Genomic DNA, 12258 nt, shown 5'->3' with positions numbered 1-12258 from the left:
TTCATAATCATTTCATCCATTTTAATGTCCAGCAAGGTCAGCATATATGCTTGGGTTGTGGATTTGGCACGAATAAGGACGGTGTTCTTCCCAAAACGAGAAATATCGCTCTTTATTCCTCCCACCTTTTTCTGGAGAAACCTACAAAATTTATAGTAGCTATAATTTTCCTACTTGGCTGAAGCTACCAGCCACATAGGAGGTTTAGGAGTTCTTACTTCTGCATTCTGGTTTCTCTACGGTTTATTCTGAGCCCATTTAGATGGCACATAACGTCCATGACTTTGGGGACTTTGTCTGTTAAGGCTCCTCTTACTGTAGCTTGACCTATTTGTATGGCACTTATCATACTACTAGCCTTTAGAGCCTCATCATGGCTACTAAAGGTAACCCAAGCTTCCCATTGAGATTCAATATCAATTAAGTTCATCCTGATTTCCACAACAGTTCCAAATGGTTTCAAAGCTGTCGAGATCATCTCATAATCATAGCTGACTGGTAAGTCTTCGATATGGAGCATTCTCAAATTTTTCACACAACTTGGCTGTGGTGAGGATTTAATTTTGGATGAAGATATCTTAGAGAAGTTCGTGTCCTTGCTGGAAGTCGTCATCAATGAAGCATGGCTAGAAGGTCCAGGGAAGGGGGATCAGGAGATTTGTTATTACCTGCACTGCTATTTGTCAATTTATTTTTGGAGAAGGTATCAACATTTGGAGAACTTTCAATCTCCAAGGTGGGTGCAGAGGTCGTCATCTGTGCCAGAATAGCACCATCATAGGGCCCAGGGGTACTCAGATCCTTATAACAGCTAGACATAAAGATTAGAGAGGGGGAAAAAATAAACCTGAAAACCTTGAAAAGATATCATCAGCCTTTCCTGGGGTTTATTCTTCCACCAATGACAGAGATGAGAACCAACTCCCAAATGTCTGCCCCCTATCCTACTCCACAGGGGATGGCACAACATGATTAGAGTGGCCCAAGTGTAAACCAAACCTGCTTGCTAGGACTGAGAGTATTACAAGAATACAGTCATCCCCACCCTAATCAGAGTGGCCCAAGTGTAAGCCAAACCTGCTTGCTAGGACTGAGAGTATTACAAAAATACAATCATCCCCACCCTAATCATGTTATGGGCAGACTGGATAGAATGCCGAGAGTCCTATCCCCGAACCCCACCTGCCAGAATCCATGGGCCAGCCCCAAAGAATAGTTCTGCCTTTGAGATATCAATCTGATATCTCTCAGGTCCGAACATTATCAGGTAGTTGATGGTCCTACCACAGTCCCCATTATTTAGCTTAAGATATAAACCCAATTACAGCTATGATATCTTTTTCTATTTATTAACCCTTTAACGCCGACTGGACGTATTTTACGTCGATAAAAGTTGTCTGTCAGGTGCCAAGTGGACGTAAAATACGTCGACTACAAAAAGTTGTTTTAAATATTCGCGGAAAAATACTTATAGGCCTCGTTTGCGAAAAATTTTAAATCACGCCTTAAGGGATGCTGGGAGTTCACGGATCACGCTGTTGTTTTGTTTACAAGCGTGACCCAGCTTCGCATGCGCGAATTTCTTTCTTATCCCAAAAGAAAGCATCAGCTAACTGCTGAAAATCTCAGAAGTTCTTTAGTCACTTTGTCATAATTTTTGCACCGTTTTCTATGAGCCTTTACATAAAGTTTTCTATATGAAAATGTGCGTAATTTCATGTAGAATACAACAAAAAATAACTCATGGTTGTAGCTTTATCAATTTTGACACATTTTCATATAAATCACAATGTGCCAAAATTTCAACCTTCGGTCAACTTTGACTCGACCGAAATGATCGAAAAATGCAATTGTAAGCTAAAACTCTTATATTCTAGTAATATTCAATCATTTACCTTCATTTTGCAACAAACAAGAAGTCTAGCACAATATTTCGATTCATGGTGAATTTTTGAAAAAAAACTTTTTCCTTACGTCCGCGCTAACTCTGCTGAAAATCTCAGAAATTCTTTAGTCACTGTGTCGTAATTTTTGCACTGTTTTCTGTTAGAAGTTACATAAAGTTTTATATATGAAAATGTGCGCAATTTCATATAGAATACAACAAAAAATAACTCGTGGTTGTAGCTTTTATCAATTTTGACATTTTCATGTAATAAATCACAATGAGTGCCAAAATTTCAACCTTCGGTCAACTTTGACTTGACCGAAATGGTCGAAAAATGCAATTGTAAGCTAAAACTCTTACATTCTAGTAATATTCAAACATTTACCTTCATTCTGCAACAAACGAGAAGTCTCTAGCACAATATTTCGATTTATGGTAAATTTTTGAAAAAAACTTTTTCCTTACGTCCGTACTAACTCTGCTGAAAATCTTGTAAGAGCCTGACGCCGTCTCTTCCCAACACGTGTGTGTTCGTCGTCCATCGGAGTGGACAAGACAACAAGAGCATCTCGTTTTCTTTCTCTAAAGGAACGCGATTTCAACCATACAATATTTCTGTCTGTTTCTCCCTAACCATTGTTGTCTTGATGTATGTACAATCACCACTACTTGCATTGCCATGCAAGCATTCTAATCATGTACTCATAATGTTCCAACGAATCTTCTGTATCAAACTGTGTGTATGTTTCTGTTTGTGAAGACGCCAAACGTCTCGCCACTGCGATGGACCACGAACACACGTGTTTGGAAGAGACGGCGTCAGGCTCTTACAATCTCAGAAATTCTTTAGTCGCTTTGTCATCATTTTTGTACAGTTTTATATTAGCCGTTACATAAAATTTTATATATGAAAATGTGCGCAATTTCATGTAGAATACAACAAAAAATAACTCATGGTTGTCGCTTTTATCAATTTTGACATATTTTCATATAAATCACGATAAGTGCCAAAATTTCAACCTTCGGTCAACTTTGACTCGACCGAAATGGTCGAAAAATGCAATTGTAAGCTAAAACGCTTACATTCTAGTAATATTCAATCATTTACCTTCATTTTGCAACAGACGAGAAGTCTCTAGCACAATATTTCGATGTATGATGAATTTTTAAAAAAAACTTTTTCTTTAGTCACTTTGTCGTAGTTTTTGCACCGTTTTATATTAGCCATTACATAACGTTTTATATATGAGCTTTTCAGTCGAGAAACATGCCAAGTGCCATTTTTAAAATATAATAAATTGAATTAAAAATACCCATGGCCCAGGATGGCGCTTGGCATGTTTCTCGATTGAAAGACTCATATGAAAATGTGCGCAATTTCATGTAGAATACAACAAAAAATAACTCATGGTTGTAGCTTTTATCAGTTTTGAAATATTTTCATATAAATCACGGTAAGTGCCAAAATTTCAACCTTCGGTCAACTTTGACTCAACCAAAATGGTCGAAAAAAGTAATTTTAAGCTAAAACTCTTACATTCTAGTAATATTCAATCATTTACCTTCATTTTGCAACAAACGAGAAGTCTCTAGCACAATATTTCGATTTATGGTGAATTTTTGTAAAAAACTTTTTCCTTACGTCCGCGCTCGCTAACTGCTGAAAATTTCAGAATTTCTTTAGTCACTTTGTCGTAATTTTTGCACCATTTTATATTAGCTGTTACATAAAGTTTTATATATGAAAATGTGCGCAGTTTCATGTAGAATACAACAAAAATAACTCATGGTTGTAGCTTTTATCAGTTTTGAAATATTTTCATATAAATCACGATAAGTGCCAAAATTTCAACCTTTGGTCAACTTTGACTCGACCGAAATGGTCGAAAAATGCAATTGTAAGCTAAAACTCTTACATTCTAGTAATATTCAATCATTTACCTTCATTTTGCAATAAACGGGAAGTCTCTAGCACAATATTTCGATTTATGGTGAATTTTTGAAAAAACTTATTTTTACGTCTGCGCGTTACGAATTCATGCATCATGTTGTGATATTTTCTGGGTGTTGCTTTGATCGTTTTACAATTTGTTATATACCAAAATCATCGCAATTTAGTGTACAATACAACGAAAAAAATAACTCATTAGTTTTAACCGTTTTGCTCACAGCGCGATTTGTATACAATTATATATGAAATTTTTTTTTCACACTGTCATATATTCCAATATTTATATATGATAATGATATTTTTTCATTTCTGATGGTTGCATATTCAGGCAGTGAGAAAAAAAGGAGCCAAAATTTTAATCTTATAAGCATGCTGTGATTTTTTGAAAAACTTTCTTTCCGCTTCGTCGCTAACTCTCAAACCCCATCGGCATACGCTGACCAGTGGTTCTCAACCTTTTATTACCACGCCCCTCTAAGAGCTGGTCCTTCCTCCATGCCCCCTTGCATCTATGAGTAAAATTCCCTCCCAGATTAGGAGGAAAATAATTACAAAACAATGGTAAGACTATGAAACTCTTAATCTTAAAACTAACGTTAAAAGGTGATACTTTTCCTTTTTTTTTTTTATAAACTTCTGTATTAGTTTCACTTTGTTAAAAAATAACTTTATAATTCTAGAATTTTTAATTTTCCCTAGGCTTCACGCCTCCCTAAAATTGCTGACGCAAACCCCAGGTTGAGAACCACTGCGCTAGACACTTTTGTAAATTCTACTAAACATGGAAAATTCCACAAAATTAGTCCAAATAAATATATCATCATACATGAGACTCTTGGACTCAAAACTGGGAACAAATTCCTGGGGTTCAAGGGCCCCCTCACCACGTCCAGGTGGTATTAACTTTGCTAACCTGCGTAGTTTTGCTTAGGTTTGGCGATCTGGTCCTCCCCTCTACTATGAAGGAAGATCTGTTATACCACCGAAGTGAAATTTTGCCATTGTGTCATCTGATATTAATTGATCTGATTGGTACCCTATACTTGCAGTTTGGTTAGTATCTTGACACCTATTTGGGACTGGATCCTTATTCCCTTTAGCTTGTGGAGACTAGCTACAGTCTCTACCTTTGCTTCTTAACTGATCTATATCTAGGGGCTGAAGCAGGTCTATTTCTGCAATCTCGAGTGCTATGTCCTGTTCTCCTATGAAAAGGGTTATTCCTCATGTCTTTGCTGGTAGAACTTTGCCTTGTGCAGTTCTTACTGCTGGCAGTTGCATTCCCCTTCATTTATGTGAGATGCTGCAACTGTCATAAGAACAGTGATTTTGCTCTTCCCAAAAAGAACCTTTTGTAAGTTGTGCTGTGCTTTGCAAATACTCACTGGTTTACCTACTTCTGTGTCCTCAAATTTTTTTGTCTTTAGGTCTGCTTCTTACTTGCCTGCCTTATTGGGATCTGTAAAGGAGCAACAATTGTAGGTCAATGTCGTATGTTCCAACTGCTCAAATATCTCCCGTGTTGCTTTGCCTTAGCCACTAACCAGTTGACCAACACATTCATCAGACTGAGCTTGCTCTGCTATTTACTCTTATTGAGACCACTCAGATAGTTTTCATTTGGCTGTGACTTCCTTACTACATCTGCTCAGTTGTGGCTAGCCATTCCTTGCTTCCAGCCATACACACCTTTACTCTGCTCATATCTACCTTTACTTTTACTGGGACTACTTTTGTCATTCTAGAGCACAGCATGTGATCCATGGAAGATTACTTTGTGTCATGTCCAGCAACAAGTTTTTTTTGCTTTCCTATGGTCTTTGACTAGCTCTTCTCACAGTGAAATATGTCCTCCAGCCAATCTTTACATTTCTTCTCTGTCAACTCCAGGTCCCTCAAAAACATTTATTGACTGATTGTACCCATATATCCAAACCTCCCTGTTCCTATTCCTTATGGACCTTTGAAAAGAACCTAAACTACATTTTCACAACTCACCTTGGATTCAGTCATATTGAAATCTTAGACATGGACTTGAGGCTATTCTTGTGCATGGCCCAGTCAGTCAGTTATTGCCAAAGTTTAAGACAAACATCCTTGCCAAGGAATTATGAAGGTTAACCATCCTTAACGGGCCTCACCTTGATTATCTCGTTGGAACCCCTTTCTGGTGGCTGGAGAACAAGCAGCAGCTCCATCAGACATTGCTTAGGATAACCCCCATTAGTCACATCATTCTTTGAACAAGAAGAACCAAAATGTTCGAAAGTTTGAAGTGGTGACGGCCATCTTTCCAATGGTGTCTCACAGGACTTGCCCAAAGGATGTCTTTATTAGTAAAGTTTAGTTTTTATTCAATCAGTGGTTAATAACAAAAGTTATTAACAAATCATTCACCGTACTTTGTTTAATGCTCATATGACTAATTGAGCCACATTTTAAAAACTGGAATTTTTGCAATGCTAGAATTGTACCATAAACAACATAAAGTGGAACATAAATTCTGCATATATGTATTTCATACTGATGGCTCCTGATCCTCTTATGTGTGGGACTTGTATTGTCTATAAAAATTAGTTTTCTTCTTCGGTGTCAATGGTTTCATAGCAGTAATGTTTGCAGTATTCCTGTGCATTTAAAATTACTAAAAGCTTGCCACCACAAAAATGTTTAGTTGTTGCATGACAGTACATAGATCTTAGAATTTTGTTACTGAAATCATATTTACTTGAAAAATATTAAGTAAGTTTTTAATCTGTTTCTTTCTGTTTCAGACAAAGAAGACACGAATCATGGAAAAGCACAAAGTCATTTTTACCGAAACAAAATGGTGCATAAAAATGTATATAAGCGGCAAGGAGCTCAAGCAAAGTTTAACAGGAATAATTAGGATTGAGTGATATTTTTCTTAATTGCAGTTCCTTTATTATGAAATGAATATATATATAGCTTATATATTTTTATGACTTTTATACTACAAGTTGTTAAATTATAACTCTTGCTATAAACATTGTTTTTCCAAGTTCAGTTGCAGAAACTGTTTTAGTTTGTATTGACTTTAGATATTGTATAGAACACAAGACGTGTAAATATCATTTACTGTATATTACGTCATTAATATAATTTGCAAAGTTTATAGAATTGTTCTTTATGGCATCCCACACTGTATAATGGGGAGCATTATTGAGTTTTGACCTTTTTTCAGTTTCCATACATATACATAATCTGTTTGGTAATACAGTGTACTGAATAAATGCAAATTAAGTTTAAATATGTAATATACTAAGTTCAAACCATTAATTTTACTTGGGTTACACTGCTAGGTGGAAAGTTAGTCATTAATAGGTAGAAGTCTTGAGTTGAGTCACCAAAAATAAGACTCATTACATGAAACATTACTGTATTACTGCATGTGTGTTTATATAATTAGTAATATCAGCTCCTTTATCTGTTATCCATCATCTCTTCAATATGAGACATCTGGATGAAGTAGTTATAATTTCATATTTCTCATAGTGTCAGGATATGAAAGTATATTTGACAGTACTTACTGCAGGCCAGTTGTTTGAGTTAAAAACAGCAAGGGTTATGCAGTTACTCTACTAGAGCATTTTAGGCTTGCATGCATAGTCAGTCACTCTTAGCTTTGCTGCTGGTTCTGTCTACAAGACACAGAATACACTCCTGTTGAAATATGAGCACCTAAACTTAAGGGTAGTCCTATGGATGGACCCGTCAGTCAAATTATCTCCATCACCTGTATGTCCTCATATGCTTATTGTTGCTGCCAATACATAGAATACCAACACTTGCAGAAGGTTATTGGGTAAGTTCTCAAGTTCCTCTACCACAGATCTCATTCCTTGTATATTTAAATCATTTTGCAGCTTTGTTTTTATTACTACCAGGATATATTTTCATCTTTATGAAGTTTCCAATTCCTGGGATGCAGTGGTTTTTGCATAAGCAATTACCGTGGCATCTCAACAGACCTCAGATTATATAGATTTTTTGTTAATTAAATACACCCAGGTCTGGAAAATAAAAATATTCTGTACCTGCTGAATAACCTGGAAGACACACTTGACAGTAGATGTTAAAGTGAACACTTTCCTGTCAAACCTTGTAAGTATGGCATCTCAGTTATCACCAAGGTAACTGAACAATCATTCTCTCATTCACTTGAACATTAGCATGTTTGTTTGTCATGTAAAGTAACTGCACTTCATATCAAAATGCAATCTCTAATGTCTGTCATTCGCTATACAGAAGCTTGTGGAGGTAGTGTGGTGTGGGTGTTTGCTGCTGCTGCTGCATTTTCTTTTGCATGAATGAATCTGTAATCAAACTATTGCCAAGTCTTTGTTTGATGTATCATTTTCATCTACAAGACTCCCTTTTTAAGGAAGGTAATTTTCAAAGAGACTGTCTGGGCAAATTCTTTGGCTACACATCCATAAAAACACACTTTTCTTTAAGAAAGAATTTTCAATTTACAGTACAGTGAACCCCCTGTATTCGCGGGGGATGCGTACCACACTCCCCCGCGAATAGCTAAAATCCGCAAATACTTAAAACCCCTCTAAAAACACTTAGAACTGCCCATTTTGATAGTTTAAACACAAGAAAAACCTTGTAAAAATGCTTATACCTGAGTATTTTAATAGTTTTATCACAAAAAGTGCATTTATTCATGAAAATCATATGAAAATACAGTAATTAGTGAATATTTCTGTGAAAAATACCGCGAATGGGCGAATTTTCTGCAGAGAAACCCGCGAATGCATGAGGCCGCGAATCATGAAAACATGAATACGGGGGGTTTACTGTACTCTAGTTTAGTTAACATTGATAACATGTGCCTACAGATGCTGTAAAATATAATTCACACTATAAAAGCTGCTTTATATATACATAAAGAGTTGATTCAAAAGCAAGGCATCTACAAAGTGAACGTAAAAGTGACGATGTATCAATTAACGTCCTGTTACTCGTATGATTCTGAATGACTGCTTTGACTTGAACTTAATAGTGTCCATCTCAGTGTTACATGGAAAGTTTGTATTAAATGATAGTGTATTGTATAAAATTAGAAAACTAGACTATTAAAATATTAGCATGTAGGGTTACAATAATACATGACACATAATGAGTATAAAACTTGTGAATCAATGTATATCAGCATTTCTGGACAGAGTTACTCTGTCTATCACCTCCATGTTCGCTACTGCTCGATGTACATTTTATCATGCACAATATTTGATAGTGTAGTTGCTGCTCATACTAAAAAAAGTTAAGCTTCATAGTCCCACTGGGACCCCACAAGACAGACCAACTTGTATTATAACACATGCTGAGCTATATTATTGCATTCATTATTGTATTTAACAGCTTACAAGACCCTCTTCAAAACTTACACTGAAATTATGATATACATACAGAAGGAAGAACAGTTGAGACAGATTCTCACAGTTGCTACACTGGTTCTGGGATATCATTTAAGCTATACTACCAGATTTTTGTCACTTAACAAAATTACTTATTTAACAGAAGGCCAGACCCCATAACTGTCTGTTTAGGTCAAGTGCTAGTGTACCTAAGTTCTTGTGTGGCCTGTGGCTCCTGCCTCAAGATGTGTTCAGAGTCAGTGAGCAGTGGGCATTAAAATGTGATTGTTGAGAGCAACCTGAATATCTTTGCCTGGAGATCCTCTTCAGGTTCATAGATTGAGTCCTTAAAAGTGGTTTGACACTTTCTTAGAAGTACAGCAGCTCAGCTCCTTGGAAGATGAAGTAGAATAGAAGTGGTCTTTAAGGTGGAGCTGCTATTGTCATAAGCAGAATGGCTGTAGTCACCTTATTAGGAGTGGCTCAGGTCTTTGAAATCACAAATTTTTAAAATACTTTGTATTTTTCATAACTAACAAACCTGCAGTCTTAACATTAGGATAAATCTTCTAGCACCAGCTGGAATTCAATAGAATTGTATATGCAAGATTTCTGCTGCCACACCACCTTCCAAAAGTTTCAGTCTACAGAATGGGTGTGCAAGAATAGCCTGGAGCAGTTCAGAACACAGATTAGCATTAATGTTCCCATGAATTTGCTCGGTCATCTGATGAAAGGGTGACAAAAAACCATCTCTTAGGTTTTGGTGAAGGAACACTGTGTTTAAGCAGCAAGCAGGAAACAGCCTCAGGGATCATATGCATCATCTCTGCAGTGGCAAAAAAAATGCTCTCCATTCTTTCTTCACCTGCCACAGCAATCAGACAATACTCAGTCTCCTCTGTATGTCGTCGGATTATAGAGGGATGAAGAAATTTGTTTTTATTTAGCATTTCCCAACGTTTTGTGAGAGAGAGAGAGAGAGAGAGAGTGTAATTGTTGTTGTGAGTGGTTCGGTTGTTGGAGTTCGTTTTACGGCGCTGTCTGTTTGTCTGTTTGTCTGTCGGGAGTTTTTCGGTTTTGGGGAAGTCTTGGGCAGTTGAGGTCCAACCTTGAAAGTGAACTGGGAGTTCGTCTGGCTTTTTTTTGTTTTGGTACCGATATTGATGGTGCATGTGTCTCTTTTTTTTTCGTTCGTTGTTGGTGGAGGGTTTGTTTGAAATTTTGTTTTTGTGGTTTCTGTGTGTTGTGATTGGCGACCGTGGACCTTTACCCATCTCCAGCAACCGAAGATCAGGGTGAGTGTTGTTTTGTTTGTGGGTTAGAATTCCGCCACATAATCTTGACCCTTAATGGAGGACAGGGCTCTTTTGATCCCCAATAATTGCACAAGAAACTCTTCAGTTCAACTCATATGATCACTGTTATTTGGGCCCATAATATTTGAATGAATTTTATGTGAAATCATTCCTGTCACATGAATAAGCCATAAATGACTACAGTATATGGCAATACTTATGACAACAACCACACCTCAGATCAGGATACAGTACTGGGAGATTATAGTGGCTTGTGATTTCACTGGAAAATGTACATCTCCCCATCCCAGTACATATATTTGCTCATAAATATACTCAGGGATTGCTGTTGGTTTTAATTCTCATCTTCTATGATAGTATATCAGCCGTAATCTCCGAGGAAGTGAAGGCAGTGATGGTTTAAAGTGCTGTGGAAGCCATGACGGAGTGTTCCCCAGGTTTCTACAGCTGGATCTTTCTGGTAGAAAAGGCTTCAGGAGCTTGGAGACTGGTCATAGACTTGTCTTCCCTGGACCTCTTCATCAGAAAGACCCGGTTCAAGATGGAAACGACTCTTACAGAACTAACAGCCATCAGGAAGTCTGACTTCTTGCTGACGATAGACCTGAAAGATGTGTATTTCCAGATACTGATCCATCAGCCTTCTTGCAAGTACCTTCGCTTCATTCTGGGAGAGACAGTCTATCAGTTCAAGGTGTTTTGCTTTGGTCTCTCTACTGCCCCACAGGTGTTCATGAGTGTATTCTTTAGTTTCGATCTGGGCCCATTTACGTGGGATACACCTCTTAAGGTACCTCGACAATTGGCTGGTCCTGGAGAGTTCTCAGCTAAAATTGATCCAAGACAGAGACTGTCTATTCCAATTTTGTCGTAGCCTAGGGATAATGATAAATTAGAAGTCAAATCTCATGCCCAGCCAAAGGACTCTGTACCTGGGCATGCTACTAGACACAGCAGCAGCAAGGGTCTTTCCATCAGGCCCTCGTATCGACAAGTTCAAGATCATTGTACAGTACTTCCTATCCAGACAGAAACAGCCAGCACATCGGTGGCAGATCGTTCTTGGTCACTTGTTGTCCCTGGAGAAGCTCGTCCCACACAGACGTCTCCACCTTCGATCCCTTCAATGGAGATAGAAAGAGTTCTGATCTCTGTCAAAAGAACTCTCCCTTCCTACAAGTTTCCCTCTGGAGGGACATGAGACAGGACTTGGCTTAGCGGCTGGATGACAGGAACCTAACCAGAGGAGTGCCTATTCGTGCTCCCCCTTCAGAGATTCTTCTGTTCTCAGATGCATCGAACGAGGGTTGGGGCGCACACTTGGAAGATCTTCTGACTTCAGGTGTGTGGGATCACCCAGACAAACAGCTTCACACCAACATCCTGGAACTAAAGGCAGCCTTCTTAGCCCTTCAGGAGTTCAGGATTGGGTGACAGGGTACTCTGTTGTGGTAATGACCGACAATACCACGGTGATGGCATATATCAACAAACGGGGGGGGGCGACTAGTCTCTCGACAACTTCACGAATTGACAATACACCTGCACCAGTAGACGGTGAATCACTCAGTGGAACTCTCAGCCAGATACATCCCAGGCAAGAAGAATGTAGAGGCAGACAAGCTGAGTCATTGGGGTCAGGTACTGGGGACAGAGTGGCCATTACACTTGAAGGGAGCGGAAAGGTTGTTCCTTCTTTGGGGAAGACTGATG

The 12258-nt window shown here is 38.1% G+C and overlaps 1 protein-coding gene across 2 annotated transcripts in view; it reads left to right on the top strand.

Moving 5' to 3' along the window:
* LOC136838806 (activating signal cointegrator 1 complex subunit 2) overlaps positions 1–6975 on the top strand; it is a 151419-nt gene extending 144444 nt beyond the window's left edge. For both annotated transcript variants that reach the window (XM_067104397.1, XM_067104398.1), the window contains one exon: positions 6614–6975. In XM_067104397.1, coding sequence (XP_066960498.1) covers positions 6614–6729 — 116 coding nt within the window. In that variant the 3' untranslated portion in view covers positions 6730–6975. The remainder of the gene's footprint in view (positions 1–6613) is intronic.
* The last annotated feature ends 5283 nt before the right edge of the window (positions 6976–12258 follow it).

Source organism: Macrobrachium rosenbergii, chromosome 5, assembly GCF_040412425.1.
Source record: "Macrobrachium rosenbergii isolate ZJJX-2024 chromosome 5, ASM4041242v1, whole genome shotgun sequence".
NCBI lineage: Eukaryota > Metazoa > Arthropoda > Malacostraca > Decapoda > Palaemonidae > Macrobrachium > Macrobrachium rosenbergii.
This window is presented reverse-complemented; position numbering and strand designations above follow the sequence as displayed.